At 44.7% G+C, this 19,926-nt stretch overlaps 1 protein-coding gene across 4 annotated transcripts in view; it reads left to right on the top strand.

Moving 5' to 3' along the window:
* The first annotated feature begins 5,734 nt into the window (after positions 1 to 5,734).
* ZNF608 (zinc finger protein 608) overlaps positions 5,735 to 19,926 on the top strand; it is an 86,061-nt gene continuing 71,869 nt past the window's right edge. For 2 of the 4 annotated variants that reach the window (XM_049794818.1, XM_049794821.1), the window contains exons 1-2: positions 6,429 to 6,550; positions 9,196 to 10,243. In XM_049794818.1, coding sequence (XP_049650775.1) covers positions 9,356 to 10,243 — 888 coding nt within the window. In that variant the 5' untranslated portion in view covers positions 6,429 to 6,550; positions 9,196 to 9,355. Of the gene's footprint in view, positions 5,954 to 6,428; positions 6,551 to 7,887; positions 8,250 to 9,195; positions 10,244 to 19,926 lie in introns of those variants that run through there. The other 2 variants (XM_049794819.1, XM_049794820.1) reach the window with 2 other exon arrangements.

Below are 19,926 nucleotides of genomic sequence, written 5' to 3'. Positions count from 1 at the left end.
CCTGACTAAAATACTGAATCTGCATCCATCATTTCTATTGCAAATTATAATCGACTGTGAAACATTAAGCTATTTTGTATGAAAGTAGCTGTAAAAAATACACTGTGTAATAGAGTACTAAGGCTAAGACAAAAGGCTATAGCAGATTTTAACATGTATTGCCTGTTTCTTATCGCAGACAGTCTATTAAGCAAGAAATAATGTGTTTAATATTATCTGAATGTTTACATAATGCAATACATAAATACATAAGCTTTTGTTTAAATTGGGGAGAAATTGACTATCTACACAGTGAACTGAAGGATATATTCATGTCTGGGTAAAAGGTTTGTAGCTCCAATTCTACAGCAGAGCTTCACAGAACTATTAAGTTACAAAATGGAAAAAAGCCTTACTAGGTCATTCAGTCCATTCTAATGCCAAAATGGAGTCATTCCCCATAGTATTTATTTTTAGTGCTTTTTTCCAGCCTAATTTTCAAGTCCTATGCAATGGGATTTAAGAACTTCCTTTGGGATGTTATTTATTTCACTGATTAGCACATTTCACTGTCAGGATTTTTTTAAAAAATCTTCAACTGTTGTTTTTCTTTTCTTTTTTTTTTTTGTCCCCTGTGCTCTCAGAAAGATAGTTTCCATCTCTCTCCCTAACCCCAAATAAATTCACACACACACACACACACACACACACGAGTCTTTCATTAATCATTCCCTCTAGTTGCCAGTTGCCAGGCCATCTTCATTGCTCTTCTGTAAACACTACAGCAGTACTTTGTTTCTGTATATAACCTATATTTGTGTGCTGAAACATCAGAGACACTGACCTTCAGATTAGATATAGAACTGAGACTCCTTGTGAATATGCAGATAAATGTAAAAGAGTCCATGGACTGTTCTAAAGAAGAAAACATTGTTAGCGCTGCCTCTTAAAAAAAAAAAAAAAAAAAAAAAAGTAGCGTCTAACATAAGTATCTGTCGAGTGTATAATGACTCCTCTGTATGTTTGTACCACCAGTTCCCACACTCTGGTCTATGGATCACTGGCAGTCTGCAACACTGCCATAAATTATACACAACTAATCTGCAGAGCCAGTAGTTTGCGCGCATCAATTCAAAGTTTGTCCGCAAGACTGCGGGGTAGGCCGTGACAAATTCTGAGGCTTGTAAGGATGTGCTCATCCAGAATTTTTGGATCAATATGATAATTTCCAGTGCACTGCTTTCAGATCTGCTGTGAGAAACCCTTCATGTGCAAAATGTTGTATACGAGAGAAACGCCACTCATTGTTTACCTAATAAATCTGGAAGTAAGTCTTCAGGATAAACAGATTGTGTCCTCTTTTTAGCGCAAAGTTGAAGAAAAAAGGACGATGGTTTAATCTTTGCAGATGTCCTGTGTGCAACCCTGAGATTTTCTGCACGTACGTGCACCCCTGCTCCCGCAACATGAAAGGCAGGAACAAAGGGTGCAGCTGGAAGAGGTCGTCTGAAGGATGGTAATTAAGGCGCAGCTGCAAATGTTGGTAGGACGACGTGGCATTTTCAGGCATTAATAAATTTAACACCGATGACCTTAAAGTTCGTCCTGTTAGCGGGACTGGGGCACGGGCAAGGATCGAAGAAGGCCCTTCCCGAAGTCGTCCGTGAGTAAGTATTTGCTGCGGTCTTTGTTTTCCCACTGACGCCTCTGCCTCCCGGCACAGGTGCCCGGGGCGCTCGGGCACCACGGCACAGGCGGAGACACCCCGCCCGCCCGTGCCCGCCCGCCGCGGGCACAGCCGGGCGCGGCGGGGCGCAGAGGGAGCCGGCCGCAGCGCCGCCGCCAGCCGCACACCCCCGCCCAGCCCCAGCCAATGAGAGGTCGGGAAAGCGATTTCTGGAGCGGTGATTGGCCGCTGCCCGCTCCGCGCCCGGGGCGCCGCCGGCCGGGGGAGCGGGCGGCACGGGGGGGAGGTGGGGGGGAAAGACAGGAGGGGGGGGGGGGGGGGCGAGGGGCGGCCGCCGCCGGTGCGCGGCGGGCCGGAGGGTCCCGCCTGGCCGCAGGGATTGATCGTGTCGCCAGGCTGCCCCGGGAGAAGGAAGGAGGAGCGTTTCCTCATAACAAACGTGTTTTTAAACTGTCCGGGAGTGTACGATAAGAGCCTCGCATTCCTTTCGCTAAAAATAGACGTTTGCCGGTAATTTTTCTTAGCGTATACGAGGCATGTGTCTGGCAAGATTAAAGACAGAGAAGGGGGGAGGCGGGGAGGGTGGATGGGGATCTCTTTGGGATTATTAGCGGCTTGCAGCTGCATTAATTAAAAACGGATTTCCTATTTTAGACAAACATCACTAATTTATTGGCCTTCTGTCTGTCTTGTAAAACGTACGCGAATACGAAGTTGTAATTTAATTTGGCGAGCAGGCAGAAATTAAGGCGAAAAAGCCACTAAATCATACAGCGGGCACTGGCCTCTTTTTGAAATAGGGACATTTCCAACCTGACGAGACAATGCGAGTTAAGTGGTCTTTTTGCAGCCACTCATGGGAATCGGCTGCTGCAGATGCACCCACGGGCCTGCGAGTGGTCTGGCTGTAATTCCTGCCACAGCAATAGATAAATAAACCCCTGCTCCGGTAACCATGCGGTACATTGGGCAGGCCCCTTCCCTCTGTAGTCATACACAGCAGCCAGGGGAGAGAGGGGGGAGGCTCCCCTCTGAATTTTTTGTGATCTAAGGAGGTTTGTGGGGATACTTTACCCATCAGTTGGCAGCTGTGCTTGGAGAAACGGCTCTTCCACTGACGGTTGCTTTCAGAAATTAAAATGATGGTGTTACTCAGATAAAGCAGAGGCATTTTTGCAATCTCTCCCAGTGACTGTTCCTTGGCTAGTTAACAGACCATCTATTCAGAAGCAATTTTCTTTGGGCTGAAATTATGTGCTGACCATAGCAGATCACTTCCCATAATACCCCTTCCCCCACCCAATGCTAAATACAAACTGTCTCCAACTCACTGTATAATAATGTGAAAATGACTGTAATTTCGCAGACGAAAAGCAGCCCAAAGTGAAACGTGTCTAAACAGAGGTCGATATTGAAAAATCAGGGCCATTACCTAAATCTGAAAAATACATACTGTAAAGAAAGAGGAACAGCGATCCGCAACTAAGCAGGCTAAAAAAAGCAGGCTTGCTGTTGCTGATGTTAGAATTTTCGCAAACCACTGGGTGAAATCACCCAAGAGTTGCCCCCGGGGAACCTGTGATTTTCAGTACCTTGTAACATTATGCACGCTCGTTGCCCCACAAATTGCGAACACTGGGGCGCAGGTGGGCCACCCCCGGGTACCACCGGCAGTGTCCGCAGCCACCTCGGCTGCCGCACCAGCTGGGAAGCAGCCCCTCGCCGGGGCTCCTCGCGATCGTCCCAGCGTTGTCAGAATGCCGGGGCGGCAAGGCAGGGACGCGTTCACACCAGGCAGCACTTCTTGCTTGCACGATGCACGTGCCGGGACCCCTTTTCTTCTCAGCCCCCCCCCCCCCACCTTTGTCATCACTTAAAAATTTTAATGTGATCAAGGGCCTCCTTGGCAGTGAACTTACCCTTGCTAATAAACCCCTTCCATTATCAGCCCCCGAAGGGGAAGTGGGTTTACACCAGGAGAAGCGGAGCGGGTTTTCTCTGGGTGGCCTCCCAAGGGAGCGTGTATTGGTGACCCTGGTGCCCCCGGCGTGAGGCCGGAGGGGCGACCGGGAGCCGGGGCTCACGGCACCGGGAGGGCAGCCCCAAGGGCCCTGGTCACGGTGGCCTGGTGGCCAAGGCACGGCCGGGTGCCACATCACGGGTGGCTTTTACCACCCCCCACCCCACCCCCCCATCTTGCATCACCTTCCCCGATGCCCCCGCAGCGAGCAGGTTTAGGAGGTTTTTACTCCTGGACTACCTCTCCGCTAATCACCCCTTTGATGGGAAGCGTGTAACTGCGGGGACACTAACGCCCTTAATTTTGCTTAGCTGGATGAAGTCCAAAGAGGTATTTTGTCACCCTGTCAGGGGTGCGCAGGACATCGTAAATGCCACGCTTTGACTTCTGGCCGGAAACCTTGACTTGGGCAACGCGTGTATTTGGCAAGAAAAACATCCCCTATCGATTTTCACAGGGAGATAATTCCCAGTGAGATCAAGGGGAAAGAAAAAAAAAAAAAAAAAAAGCGGGGGTGGGGTGGGGTGGGGGTGGGTGGTGGGAAGTAAACCGTGATTAAGGGTATGAAAAAGGACAGGGTCCGACCCCCCCGGCCCGGAGGTGCCCACGGGTGCCTGGCGCGAGGGGCAGCGCCCCCCCCCTCCCCCCCGGGTGCCCGCGGGCGGCCCCCTCCCCACCCCACCCCCGCCGTCTGCGAAGGGTTAAACGCAATTTAACGCAGTGGTGTAGCATAATGGCTCCCAACCTAAACAAAAGGAATGATTAAGGGGGATATTTTCGAGCTACACAAAGCCCGATAGGGAAGATTTGTGTTACTAATTCCTGTGAAAGGATGTTCACGTGGTAGTTATACGGTCGCTGGCATTCACACTTCAGTGCGTGGAGCAGTAAATCAGCAGCCTGGAAACAAAAGGGTTATTTTCTGCTCCTTCTCCTTCCGAAAAAAGAGGACCAAAAAAAAAAAAAAGAAAAAAGAAAAAAAAAAAGAGGAAAAAAGAGAGAAAGAATAAAACCCGACCTGCCTAACTTAAACCACATTGTAAAAATGAACATGGAATAAAATACGTGAGGAGGGGAAGAGAGTGCATACCAAGAAAGAGGGCTGCTCCGAAAGCGCAGCAGCGCCTCGGTGTCCCCCCGAGCAGAGGCGGGGGTGCTGCCCTGCCCTGAACCTCCCTTCAGCCCCTTCCTCCAGACACTGTTTGCTTTTCTCCTCCACTAAGCACGGAAATAATCGCACATGTGTATCAGCAGCCCTCTCTCGCTGGCTTCAAGCTGTTATAATTTTGAATGAGAGGGCATTTAAAAATTATGAGTGAGATTCTAAATTGCCTCTTTGAAACCAGCACAGAAAAATCATTCATCATCGCTTCGAAAACTGCCCTGAAATTCAATTAAAATGAAATGAGGGAGTCTTCCTCCCAACGTGTGAGTCTTGGCAGAGCTCCTCTCCACCTTGGTTTTCTATTTTTTCCCCTCCTCCCTCTCTTTTTTTTTTTTTTTTTTCCCCTAAGCCCTAAATGTTATATAGGATAATTGAAATGGGAAACATGATTTGTATCTGGCTGCAGCAGGAGGCTGCCGACTGTAGCACTCGGCGCCGGCTGAGGGCTGCAGAGCGAGGGGCTCTGCGTGTGTGTGTGGGGGGGTGGGGGGTGGTGTATGCGTGCGCTAATGCCTCTGTGTACAATGTGTGCGTGTGTGTGTGTGTGTGTGCGTGCGTGTTTCTGTCTCTCACCCTCGCCGGCATGCAGGAGGAGCGAGGGACCAATCAGAGAGCCTGGTTTCATAAAAGCTGGCTTCTGATTGGCCAGGAGGGAAAGGGCATCGTGAACAAAGAAAAGTCCCTCTCAGGTACCGCGCCGGAGCGGGCTCCCGCGCCCGCGCCCGCTCCCGCGCCCGCTCCCCCGCCCCGGGGGCAGCGCTGCGTCCCGTGTGTGTGTGTGTGTGTGTGTGTGCGCGGGTGTGCGTGCGTGCGCGTGCGTCTGTCTGTCTGTCAGTCAGTGTGTGTGTGTGTATATGTGTGTGTCAGCCTGTGCGGGGACAGACACAGATGCGATTTTTTTCTTCCCTCCCCCGTTTTTATTTTTGTTTTAATTTTGTTTCTAGAAAGAAAGGAGTGTTCATGGTATCTGGTGCTCTCTTCTTCCAAACACAATAAATCTGTTGAAGACATTAGATTTTTTTTCCTAAAATAAAAAGCGGCTGCAACAAAAACACACTCAATGCAGTTAGAAGGAAAAGGTCAACTCGATCCAATACAGACCGTAAGTACGGTTGCGTGGTGTGTCTATAGCACTTAGAGGGGATTTTTTTTTTTTTTTTTTCTCTGCAAAGGGGAGTGTTAAGAGTTTTGGGAGTTGAGGTAACTAGGGTTTTTTGGGGCTTTAAAAAAAAAGAATCCCACAAGCAGGATGAGTTATTTGAGGGAAATAAGAGGGTGAAAGCACTGTAGTCACACAAATCATACTTGACGGTGCACTTGGGGGGCGTTAAAGCATAGTGCCTTTTTGGGGTTTTAACTAACCAAGGGGGAAAAATAAAAGTGACACAATTACCGACAAGCCTGCATACCTCCCCCTCCCCCCCCCGGCCCCGAGAGCAAGGCGCTCGTTAGCGGAGTGATGGGGTACCGACAGATCCCGGCGGCGCGGGAGGCATTTCTCCCGTCACACCGGGACGCCAGAAACGCGGGGCTGGAGCTGGAGCTGGGGCGGGGGGGGGGGGGGGGGACGGGGGACGACGGGGGACGGACGGTGGGATCGCCCGTTGGTCGCCGGTGCCGTGGCCGTTTTCCCCCCGCCCGGGTCTCCCAGCCGGCCGCCGCTTGCCGTCCCGAGGCGAGAGGAGGGGAAAGCCCCGAGGTAACGGCATCCCCTCGCCGGACCGCCGGGAGGGTGGCGGGGGGTGTGCGGGGGGTGGTGGTGGTGTGTGCGGGGGAGCCGTGTGAGGTGGGTTGTAAGGTGTTTCTGGGGGGCACCCGCTTTGCGGCGGCACCCCCGGGCACCAGGGTCCCCCCTCGGCCGCGGGCGTGGCGGCGAGAGGCCGAGGCGAGCGGCAGTCCTGCCGGGCTCTGCCTGCCTGATGTCCGTCGTCTGTCTGTCTGTCTGTCGCGGTGTGCTTTTTGCGTGTTAAAGACCCGACCCGTATTCGCCGGTTACGCTTGTCACCCATTTTTGTTCTCACGACAACCAATGGAGCCCGCCAGCCTCACGTGACGCGGGCGGCCTGAACTGTAACGGAACCGCCGCGCCTCGGGGGTTGGCGGTTGCTGGCGCGAGCGCCCCTCCTCCCCCTCTCCTCCCTCCCCCCGCCCGCCCGCCCGCCACCGGCAATTCATTACGGCTTTTAGCTTCCCATCGCCGGCTAATTAAAAATACCAAGCTAAAGCTCCGAGACCGTCTGACGGGGGGGGGGGGGAGGGGGAGGGGGAGGGGGGGGTAGAAGTAGGCTGCGAGGTTTGCCCAGACAATAAGGTGGGAGCGATCTGTCCTGAAAAAAAGGTCGTCTGCTTTATCTCCTCGGACTCTAATTACTGAATTACTTACCGCATGACTGATTAGCCCAAGCTCCTGGGTTTTTCTTTTTCTTTTTTTTTTTTTTTTTCCCCGAGAAAGCAATTTGAAACTCTGATCTGTGCCTGTGCTTTTTTAATTATTTTTAAAAAGCGCTGATTTGAGGCGGGGGAGACGGGGACAAACACCCCCCTCCCCGAAATGTTATCCCTGGGAAAATTTACTTAGTTTGAGAGCACGCTGTCCTTCCTCCACTCCCACAAAATGTTTTGATAACCGGTTTATCAGATCAGTGATTCCCCCCTCCCGTTCCTCCTCCTCTTCCTCGCCACCCCCGCCCCCCCCGCCCCCCCCCCCCCCCCCCCCCACCCCCGCTTCCCTTCAAGTTACTTCAAGAAATCAGATCTGTCAGGACGGGCGAAAAAAATGCCACTTCCCAACTAACAGGCGGAATCCAGCCCAGATTTTCAGTCCTTTCTTCTTCTTTTTTTCCTTCCTCCCTTTCACTAATTTATCCCGATGTTAGCACATTCTGTCTTGTAACACCCAGGCGCCTGTAGGTTTGTTTCATGGGATCATTACTTACTGATCAGGATGGCTCCCAGGTCCGGGGCTGAAGACGGAGTGTGAAGTTGGGGAAACATTTTTTTTTTTTTTTGTTTAATTACTGTGATGATTGTTACGTCTCGGTGCTTATTCAGGAAAAGCAAACAAACAAAAATCTGGTCCTTGATGCTTCAGTTCTGAATGTGAAATATTACCTGCCATCTGGTAAAGTTGTGAGGCTCAGCATTTTTTTTTTAAATTTTTTTTTTCTTTTAAGCAAGGAGGAAAAAAACCTAAACAAACAAAAAAAGGACTTCTGATCCGTGTGCCAAAGTAGGGGGAGATATGTTATTGACCGATTTGTACTGGCTGAGATGATACTTGCTTTCTACTTCTTGATCACTTGCTCTTTAAGTAAAATGAGGCACAGAGTTGTTGCTGAGACGTGTGGGAACAGCATTTTGATTTGCTGGTTTAATTAAAAAATGATAAAGGATTAAAGGTAAGCATTATGCATATATATGTATCAGTATTTCGACAGTCGTCTGTAAAAGGGAGAGATCCCTTTAAAAATCGTTTTAACTAAGCTTTGTCAAACACACACTCATTTGCGGTCACTGAGGCCACCTTGGTGCAGATCACTTAAAGTGTATGTCTTAATCAGTTTCCTGTACAGTCAGTAATACTATATTTAACAGACCTAACAATTGTGTGACCTATGAGTACATTATAACTGCTTTTAGAACTGTTATCTTGAGAATATTTTTTTAAAGAAAAAAAGACCTTTTTATTTCTTTTCTAATTTTTTTTGTTTTTAACCTATGGAGTTTAATATTTTCCAGTAAACATTTGTGTTTGTAGGTTGTTGGTTTTTAACAGAAGCTGTATTGTGGCAAGGAAAATGAGGCTTCCCACTTCCCTTAGCACTCCCTCTCCCCCCCAAGAGATTAAGTGGAAGGAGGGTAAAAGATAGGAGAGTCACAAAACTTCAAGGGTCTGGTTTAAAGCCACAAAATCCATGGAATGCAGTGGAGAGTGAATCTGTGTCCTTCCTTTTCTCCCTTTCGTGCCTAGGTGGTCGTCCAAGAGGTTAGATTACACCATGTGCTCCAACAGCTAGGCACCACTTCTAAGACTGTATTTCCTGAGCTTTATGTATTTAAATCATTTAGTTATTTTTTTCTTTCTTTTTCTTTTTCTTTTTTTTTTTTTTTTTTTTTTTTTTGGTGTGAACATGACTTTTTGACAGATTGTGGATGTTGGTATAGAACTAGATTAAAGATGCTCACTGTAAAAGCATCACGGCCATTGCCTCTGGTTTAACAAACTTAAGAAAAAACCATGGCAACGGTGAATGATTTTGCTCCCCCTACCTTGCCCCCTTTTTATTAGTCGTATTATGTTCTGGTAACACCCAGACAAGAAATATTTGACTTTTCCCCTCACAGGACAAGGTGGACGTGGACTGCGGGTTGTGAACCTAGACACACCTGGGGGAGGAAGACAAGAAGAGTTGAACTTAAGAGAGCCCAACGGAGATAAACGAATGTCCCCACATCTCCAAAGGAAAGTTCATCGGATTTTTACTCTAGAGATCTCGTCTTCAGGATGTCATTGAACACTTCCACTGCAGGAAAAGGTGTGGATCCAAACGCGGTTGACACTTATGACAGTGGCGATGACTGGGAAATCGGTGTTGGGAATTTAATAATTGATTTGGATGCCGATTTGGAGAAGGACAGACAGAAATTTGAGATGAATAATTCTACTAATACCACCAGCAGCAGCAACACCAGCTCCAAGGATTGCGGGGGTCTGGCTTCCAGTGGGGCTAATGCTACCTCAGCCTTAGCTGATGGCCTAAAATTTGCTTCCGTTCAGCCCTCTGCTCCCCAGGGGAATTCCTCTCACAAAGAGACTAGCAAATCAAAAGTGAAAAGGAGTAAAACTTCCAAGGATGCTAATAAATCTCTGCCTTCTGCTGCCTTGTATGGGATTCCTGAGATCAGCAGTGCTGGCAAGAGGCAGGAAGTCCAAGGGCGCCCTGGAGAGGCAACTGGCATGAATTCAGCACTGGGTCAAAGCGTGAGCAGTAACCCAAACGGCAATAATAACACCACCAGCAACAACACCACCATTGCCTCTTGTGGGAAAAACAAAGAGGAGAAACCAGGTAAAGCCCCGGGCAGCAGAGGCTCCAAGCGGGATAAGGATGCGGGAAAATCCAGGAAGGACAAGCAGCATGACCTCCAGCAGGGCCACCCCAATGGCAGTGGGGGTGGCAGCAGCCAAGCTCCCCCTGGGCACCTCTATGGCTTCGGGGCCAAGGGAGGTGCTGGTGGAAGCAGCAGCCCCTTCCACTGCACCTCCTCTGCTGTGGGGGAGGTGAGCAAAAGTACCCCGGATTCAGGGTTAATGGGGAACTCTATTTTGGTAAAGAAGGAAGAGGAGGAGGAGGAGAGCCACAGGCGAATCAAGAAATTGAAAACAGAAAAGGTAGGACAAAGCTCCTCTCCACCTCTTCTCTTCTGTGTCTCCCTGTGTCTATAATAAATGTCCCACAACTGTGTGTTTGGCTCCTGTGTCCTTCTCTCTGCTATGTGTTTGTGAGATCTATCTGTTCTTCCTCTTTCTTTTAAAAAAAACAAAACAAAACAGCCCCGAGACCTCTTCCCTAGAGAGAAGACACCACGTTTTGAGTGCGCTGCTCTGCCTTTGATTTCCCCTCCCTGTCCCCAGCCCTGGAGAATGTTCCTGTTTTGTCTGTTCCTTTTGGTCACGCTCACCCAGAAGGAGAAACCCCGAGATGACCCTGACTGAGCCATCGCTGGTTTTAGCAGAGAGCAGCAGCGTTGGTACCAGTGGGGTGGCACGTGCGTGGAGGCTGGAGGTCTGTGTGTTTGCCTAGGGGGGTGCATAGCTAGGCTCCAGGCGCCCTGTGCTGACACTTTTCCACAACACTGGTGGGCATTCACGGCCATTCCTCTCCCGAAGCCTGAAGGGACCCCTCTCCCTTCTCCTCTGACCCGCCGTCTGGAGTCGAGATTGCACTTGGGGGGGAAAACAGGAGGCATCGGCAGAGACCTGGGCTCCGCCGTTGTGCTTCGTGGAGAGGCGCGGGGTGCTTTTCATACTGGGGGCTCCTGCCCAGAGGCCCCGAGAAGCTGGTGTGGATGGAGGAGAGGGAGGAAGGAGCCGGCAGACAGGCGGTGCCTCTCCTCTTCCTGGAAGGAGGAGGCTGGCAGGAGGGGAATGCACCTTGTGCTGAGATGTGTGTGTGTAAAACAGCTTTTGGAACAGAGGGGAGCAGTTTGTCTCCTTTCTGGGGGAGCTCTCCTGTCTGAGCCCCGCTGGCTCTTGGATGTGAACTGCTCGTTTGCTGAGTGGTTGAAATGTATGAAAGAAATCAGATGGGGGGAGGATGGGGATGGGGTGTTTTTCTTCCTTTCCATTACCTTACGAAGGATGTTTTCTGTAAGAATAGATGGCCACGACTCTATGCTTCGGGAAGGGCGGGGGGAGAGCTTGGCTTTTGTTAACCACTGGTTCAAGGAGGTTCTGGTGTCGGCAGGAATTGTTCTGTCCTGTAGGGCAGAAGGCATCTTCTGGGGGACCTGGGGACAAGCCTTGGCCCAGGATCGTGAGTCCAATGAATTCCACAGGTTGTTAAAGATAACCTGGTCTGCCTGAAAAAAAAAAAACAAACCACCCCCTAAATGAACAGTCTTAGGGTGTTAGATTGTGGCTTTATTGTCAGCTGTTGATCTTAAATTAACTGATTTTACAGCTTCCCTGAGCGAATGTTCAGAGATGGGAAAACTTTCGGGTCGGTGTTAACTGTACAGTCTGCAAGTGTCTGGGAGGGCTGAAGGTCTCAGGGAAAAGTTATGTCTTTTTATGCCCCATTACTGGCTGTTTTGTATTTCGGTCATGTTGTTGGAAGTTTTTGTAATAATATTTGACTGGAGGATTAGATTTGTGTGTTGTGACATCAGATATTTGTTAAAACTGGAAGATAATTTCAAAGGCTTTTGTTCAAGGCAAGGAACAAATTAAATTTCATATTGTACGCATAATATTGCTTTTAAGGTAGCATATCTATGGATGAATTTGAATGAGCCTTGTGACCTTTTCTAAATGCAGATGAGAAAACCAGATTGCTGTAATTCATGTGTATATGTTTGCGCTTTGATTTATGGAAGTTCTGTTCCCGGCGGAAAGGTGTCCTAAAATCTCACAGTCTCTTTATTAACTTAGTACAGTAGGCATTTACTTCTGTTGCCAATAGTCTTCAAATTGCAGTTCTCTAATCTGTTTTAACTATCTAGATAAATTGCCCTAATCCGGTCTTCACAATGGCTGTGGTTAAAGAGTCAGAACCATTTGATTGGATTCAGTGGCTGCCTGGAATGTGGGAGGTACTGCCCTTTTGCAACCCCCTTAGCCTTTTAATCTCTCAGCCAAATGTTCACATTCAACAATTTTGTTTAGCTGGCAATCTGAACATTTCAGTATCTCAAAGGCTGCTGTCATGGCAACAGAGATTAGAGTGTGGTGTGGTTTCTTCCGTTTTTGTGTTCTTTTCACTCTCTAGTCACACAGGAAATTGTATGAAGAATCCATATACATGGGAGTAATGTGACGTGCAGTGTACATTGGATGGCATGCAAATTCAGAGCAAACATGTATGGAGCGGCTCAGAGCCAGTGGTGCACTTCGTGTTGTAGTTGTTGCTCCAGGAGGAGGTTTGGAGCTTGCATTTCCAGTAACAGCCACTGACTGCTGTTGGAACACACCGACTTTAATACAGGCTTCGCACATTAGTGTCGTGCAGTGTTGGCCATTGTCTGGGACAATGGTGTGCTTGCTTGCTGACTTAAATAACATCCCTTAGTCGTTCTCTTCCCAAAGAACGTTCACTTCTAGACGTACAATGATAATAAAGCTCTTTAAGCCAGCCCAGCCTGTGGCACTGTTAGCGAAACTTAAGTGTTCTGGCTTTCTTACCAAATGTTTAATAATAATTAGAAATATGTATAATTTTTTAAGGGTTTTAGATTCCTTAAATGTTCTCGCTTTGGCTGTTTACACACTAGAACATGTATGCTGTACATGCACAAAGCACCTTGTGTCTATAGATAAATATATAATTTTCAAGCCTGCATGTTAAAATCAATTTCCAGTTGTTTTAATGTTGTGAAGGACATCCCATGAATTTGAATGTTTCCTCTTACATACAAAGGAGTTCATGCCTGCGGATTCAAAATCTACAGGTTTCTGTAAGTGGTGTGGTATATAATACTGCATTTGTTTACTATTTGTGAAAAACTTGGAGCAGATTCCCAGGAGTTGTAGTTACTGTTCAGCTTTCACAGCATGCTTCAGTGTCTATTTTTGGTCTTATTTATTCTGTTTCCTTGCTGCAGAAAGTCATGTAGAACATGATAAATTGGATCTTATGAAGCCTAATTAAATCAATGACTGTGTTCTGCTGGCTCTTTTATGCAGAAACCGCAAGTACGTTGTAAAAGTTGCCACTCCCCTAATATGTGGATAAAGTCAAAGTATGCTGTAATTCTAAGATGTTTGAGCTATATTTGTGCAGCCCATTTTGTGGTTAAGCCACCAGTGACATGTCTGAATAAGTAGCTTTGACAGGTAGGCTAACCACTGCTAAGATTTTTGGTGTTAAAACCTGTCTCCATTTTCCATTTCTCATCCATACTGTTTTTAGCACAGTTACTGACTGTTTGTCAGCATGAACTCTTCATCTGTTTCAGCCAAGTTTTTTGTATTTTTAACAGCTGTTACACTGAAGAGTGGTCAGAGTGTCTACAAGAATTTGCTTTGTGTGTGTTGCAGGGAGATTTGGGGACTCAAACACTCAGAATTTGAGATACGGGAAAATTCTATCTGGCATGTGAAAATCAGTATGTTTACGTGACAATAGTACAGAAGATACAAAGCCATAATCAGAGGTGTCTAGTTGCAGGTTTTTAAATGAATCAGTCTAGTGACACTCCAGGATTGAGTTTTTCTCTTGTATTAGCTTATTACTTCTCATTAAGACTGCATTTCACATCTGCAAGTTGTCTTTGGCAAATTAACATGTTGGCTGGTATTGTTTATTTTATCTTCGCTGTTGGTTTTGTTTTTTTTTTTTAATAGCGGGGTTGAGAGTGTTTTACACTTCATCAGGAAACTGTGTGCATTTTACCTATTGATGTAAATCATTTAAGTACATGCTTTGATTGATGATGTTATGGAGATATGCTTTTCATGTACTTTTCTTGCCGGCCTTGTGTGTAGTTTATTCACTGTGAAATAAAAGGGCAGGGAGGTCACTTGCTGTAATTAAAGAACAAAGTCTATTGTTGTTTGACAGCAAACTGTTTTGAAAGCTACATAGGGGATTTAGCTGTTAAAAACATTGATAACTATGGGTGTCTAACAATAAGCACAGCTCAAGGTTCTTAAAGTTCTGTAGTGCTGTCTAGTAGTGTGACGGTGCTTTTTGAGCTGGGTGAAGAGGTGTTGCCCTTTGGCCGAGGAAAGCTTTCCGTGTGAACCTGCTGACCTCTGCCAATATGTATGACCAGATCTGCCGTTGAATTCCTGTGCAAAGCAAGAGTTAGCATAGCACAATGGAGGCTGGTCTAGAACATTTATAAAATAAAGTAGGGAAGCTGATAACCTTACTTGGAACTACTGGAAAAATGTTTCACTTTCAGCATTGGTAATTTTACAATTTTAATAACTTCATAAATACCCAGTAAAAAGGAAGGGATTGATTGTCCAGATGTCATGAGGTTAACCATGTTCTCCATGTTAGAGGGCTTTCCTGCAAGACTGTTTTAATTATAGCTATATAAAGACTTGTTTTTCCAAAGTAGCATTTTATAGTCCAATAAATGAAATGTATGTTAAAAGTGCTAAGCAAAATCTCCCGTAACCATAGAGGTGTTCAATAACCAGATTCAAGTAACGTGGAAAGTACCATCTGTTCCTAGTTTTCAGCATAAACCCAGGAACTGAATAGCTGAGATTTGATCATATTTTTTTCTGACTCTCTTTCTATCATTATTATTATTATTATTATTAATTATTACTACTACTACTACTACTTCACCTGGCACTTTATAGAAGCTTTCTGAAATGCAATAATACAGGAGAGACTGTGAAAACACATGTTCGTACATACAGTTAACCAGTTCCACTTTCATTTAAAGAGATTTCCAGAAGCTCAGTCATTGAAGAATTTATAATAGTGAATCACCTCCTGCGGGCAAACACAATAAGGGTCAGTTCTTCAAAGGTCTTACTATTTAGGTAGAACCTGAATTATTCTGTCAACTTTTCCCTACGAGGTAAAAGGAAGGGGGGACGGGGGCGCTCAAAGGATAACTTTAGCAAGCTCTTATCAGTCACCTAATTGCATATGATAAAACCATTGACTAAAATTTTCCATGCAGAGACTTTTCAGCTCTTCAGAGAAGTGTTCTAGAATTGTTGATAGGGGGAAAATTACTCTTTTAAAGATAACTTAAGTTCTGAACTGTTAGGCAGTGAGATTCTTGGCTGCAGCCTATGAGCCCTGGATAAAACGCCATCCGGCCTTTGTTTGAGGTCTTTTACTGAAGCTAATGACTGGTCTTGTGCCGCCCTGAGATAAATGACATTATCTCTGAGTGGTCTGACAGGAAACAGACATGTTAATGGCGAAGCTGCGGGGAGGATCTGCTGTAGCTCTTGACAAAAGAGTAAAGCTTGGACCCCTGGTTGTGATCATTAACACATAATGCATTCCAGCTTCTCCTACCAGGGCCTCGATAATTGGAAAGCTATTTTATCGACAACAACGTAAATCATAAATTTGAAATGTGCAGTTTTTCTTGCATGCTAAAACTCGTGCCCCCCCCCCCCCCGCCCCCCCAAGAAGTGAATGATCTAGTTTTAAAAGGTGTCATCTGCGGCTCTGTAGTACAAATGTTTGTGGGAGATTCAGTGGCCTGCTTTCTGTTAATTGGATACATGCTTTGCATTGCTGAATGCAGGTTCCCCTTTATTTGCTCTGTGTTATCCATGCGATTTGCATTTGTGAAAGTAGGCTAAAAGAGTAAAAAAAATAATAATCTGTGTTTCTCCACATCTTACGTGTTGTTACTGGTACATGTGGTATTGAGCACATTTTACAAGCATCATCAGGAATATGGTCTCAGAAGTACTAACATTTCTGCTATCAGAAACACCAACTTCTGTTCTGGATAAAGACATACGCATTTTGGATTTCCATCACCCACCCTTGACAAAACGTAAGATTACTTCCACAGCTACTTAGGCATCTTTGTGTCCTTGCCACATGTTCTGTATTTCTCAGATACAGTATTCACTTTTTGAATGGCATGCCAGCTACCTGTTCCAGATTTGTTCCATGGTATACAATTGGGATTGCTGAATATAACCCCAGTTTTAAAGTCTGCCTTGCTCTGAGCTAAGATACTTCGTACGATGATCCAACAACCAGGTTATTCTTTATGTAATATGCTTAGCACTGTACCAGCTTTATATTGTACTTATATAATGCTCTAACATACATGGTGATATGTCACTGTGTTTCCTGAAAGGCTAGAGAGATTATCTGACTTCTTAACTGTGCTTTATTTCTTACAGCAGAAATACATTCTCCCATGAGTCCTCAGATAGGGTCACACCTGTGGATCTGTGGATGCAGTGACTTCAGTTGAAGGGCTGGTCATGGTTTTGCTAAAAACTAGTGTTTGTTTTTAGTGTGTTTACATGTCAAGGAGTTATTTTTTATTTCTTAATAATAATCACAGAAAATATATTGATCTTTTTAAAAATGTTGGTCTATATGTAACATTCTGTGTTGGGTGAAAGACAGTGAAACAGTGTTCCCTGAAAATTTCTGATGATGACAAAATAACAAAAAGTAAGTATCTTTTTAAAATTTAGAAAAGTTCATTTATAATTTTCCTTTTTTTGTTGTCTTCTCTTTTTTGCACCAGAGTGTTTCTGCCCAGTGGAACTCTTTTGTGGTGGAGCATTTTGCCAAAGTGAATAATAATACAAGCTATCATTTTTTAATTTGCTTAAAAATATGTTTGAAATGACATAATTTTAATAAATATTATTACCAGTTTTCATAGCAGGACTTGAGGGTTTTTCTTAAAATGAGGTTTTAAATCACAAGGTTTTGTTTTATTAATTATTACATTCTTGAATTAAAACCACTATTTACTGCAGGCTATGAGTAGCCATTTCGGCAAATATGAAGATCAGACTATGACTTTTGGTTGTGCTGTAGCCAGGGTTTCAGTAAGCACACTCTATTGCATTTTCTCTTTTAATTCTGTCTAAATGGTCTTGGCAATTGGAACAAAGCCTTTACATTTGAATGAAAGGTTGTAAAACTATTCAAAGTGACTTGACTGACAAGCAAGTTCTTTGTTGTTTCTCCACCCTCCCCCCCCCCCCCCTTTTTTGAAAAAGCAGAGAGAAAATTTGAGGGGGTGGGAATAGGTAGTTTCCTCTGATGCCCCTTTTTGCATGTACACGTATACATACATAATATATGTGCTTATATATAAGATTACTTGATTAAACAACTTAAGTGACTGCGTAGGATAAGTTGCATGAAATAGAATAGGATTGGTGTGTAGGTTTTCCGGCTCTAGGGTAGCTATGGTGTTTAAATTTTCTGAACTCTTAAGCCAACAGTGAAAGTGAAAAAGTTGCGTTGTAGTGGCAGATGTTAATAATATGTCTGCTTTTCCTGTAAGTTGGCAAATACTGCAGCATCTCAAAACGAAGCAATCAACTTTTCTAGCATCCAACTGTAACGTCCACTGAGGCTATTCAGATCAAAGCCATTGGTAATTAAATGTGAATGCTCTTTGTTTCAATAATTCTGAAGTGAAGACGTGCTACGTTGAATTGTATGTCTTTTATGTAAGTCTTCCTCAACCATTGTGACTTGGCAAGTTTCAGAAAAAAATATCAAACATTTTGTTCCCTTATCTTCTCCCATCTTCTCCCAGTTTTTGAGTCTTCTTAGCCTAAATCTTATTCCTGGGCACAAACCCAGCTTGGCTGAGGTGTTTCTGTCTCCTGAGAATCTCCACCAAAAAATAATGTAAGAAAAATGTCCTCATGGGGGTGTTTGAAGCATGTGCCAATAGTGGCATGTGAATGCAGTTTTTGCAGTCAAAAGAGCAAACTAAAATGTATTGATTGTGGTTATGTGGTGTTTTCAAAACACTGGTATTCTAGTTGTTGAATTGTCTTGTCATGTTAACCAAGGAGCAGATGGCATTATGCCACAGAAGTGTATTTTTACTTAAAGGAACTTTAGAGGTTTTGATGTGTTTTCTTTTCCTCTTATTTCCCTGATGGCTTCTTTTTATTGAAGAGTAACATGAGGAGACCTGGTAGCAATTTTATTGCTTTCCCATAACAGTTTGAAATAATAGCTTGGTCTTTGGTTGCCAGTCAAGTTTCTACCAGTCAGCTTGATTCTGTTTTTTATCATGTGGCAGTGGAATATAAGAAGTACATGTTTGTAGTTTGCCCTCAGAAACGCTCTTTTTTTTTCATGCCTCAATTAGCAACAGAAGACTAAGCTCCAATTGGTCACACTTTTGTAAACTCCTAGAGCTCGCTTTCTTCCTTCTGATAAAAGAAAGCACCAAGTTTAGGCTTGGTTTCCCAGGAAATTTTGACGCACATCTGGCCTCTTTAACTGTGTGCCGTAGACAGTTTGATTTTGCACACATTTAGTAATTTGCATTAAGCATTGAATTAATTCAGGGGTTTTGTTAAGTCCACCCCTATGCCCCCCAACATAAATTCACACTACTCAAATTCCACCTTACTGATGAATTTCAGTGATGCTGTGCTGAACTATGGTAGAAATACGTCTGTCACAGGAGTGGTACCATAGGTATCTGTTACATAACCCTAATTTTTGTAGTTTTCACAGCTTTCCTCAAACAGTAAGAAGAGTGGAAAGCAACTTGTAATCTCCTTTCTCATAGTGTGTAGGGCCAGACCAAATTATTTTTGGATTTCCTGTCACCTCCTTGGCTGATTTCTGTGGATGGCTTATGTTAAAAGCAACAATAATGTTTGAATTGGAAGGGTTTGGTCTTTGGGTTTTCATTCTTCGTGGAGAACTGTTTATTTGTGTGTGGTTCGCCACACTACATGGATAGTACTATCAAATCTGTGCTTTATTATAGGCTTATAGCAGTGGAGTAATGGCAGTAGTTGCATGTTTCAGGGTTTTGTGTTCTTGCCAATTCTTCCTTTTTGAAGGAGGGAAATGAAAGTAGATCTGTATCTCTGCGGCAAAAGGTAATAGAAGCAAATACAATTAGAAATGGACCTCATTACCCAGTTGAACTTTGTTTTGCAGCTAGGAGTTTTAAATCTGATTTAGTAAATATCCAGGGAGTTGTTTAGTTAGCTGGCACTGATGATAAGAATCTAATATTCCAGGAGTATTTTTCTGGATATATCGAAGATACTTGACATAAAGTTTTACTGGTTAATTTTTGCCCTGGGCTTAATGTTAGGCAGTGTATGTTGAATTGCACTGGAGTTCTGGAATTTGAAGGAAAAATACTGCTGCAATTTGAGAACAATGAAGGTGGTTGTTCCACACCCAGTGTTACTAAAAAACTAAATTCATGTTTTTACCCACTTCGGCCAGTAGTAAGGTGCAGTATCATGTAATAGTGTTACTAGTTGCTGTTTAAGGACAGGATTGTACATGTGTATGTATGTATATGTGTATGTATGTATGTCAATATATATACTTATATATGGAGGAGGTGGATACGTATATATGTGTGTGTGTGTGTGTATGTGTATATATATATATATATAAGAAAAAAAGAGCTGCTACTGTTTTATAAATACAGCAACTGAGTTTTGGCTAATAGTCTATATTTACATTTCATATCCAGATCCTTTAACAATCTTTCCTATGATGCTGCACCAGATGCCAAACATTGAAGGAGAAAGCTAGCAGCTGTTTCCATTACAGCATTGGTACATTAGCCTCTACACTTTATTTTCGTTTTTATGTTCCCCTCCAACCTTTCCTAATCACCCTCTAAAAAGGATTTTTTCCCTCTTGCCTCCGATATATCTGTCTG

The sequence above is a fragment of the Accipiter gentilis genome, chromosome Z, assembly GCF_929443795.1.
Source record: "Accipiter gentilis chromosome Z, bAccGen1.1, whole genome shotgun sequence".
Lineage (NCBI taxonomy): Eukaryota > Metazoa > Chordata > Aves > Accipitriformes > Accipitridae > Astur > Astur gentilis.
This window is presented reverse-complemented; position numbering and strand designations above follow the sequence as displayed.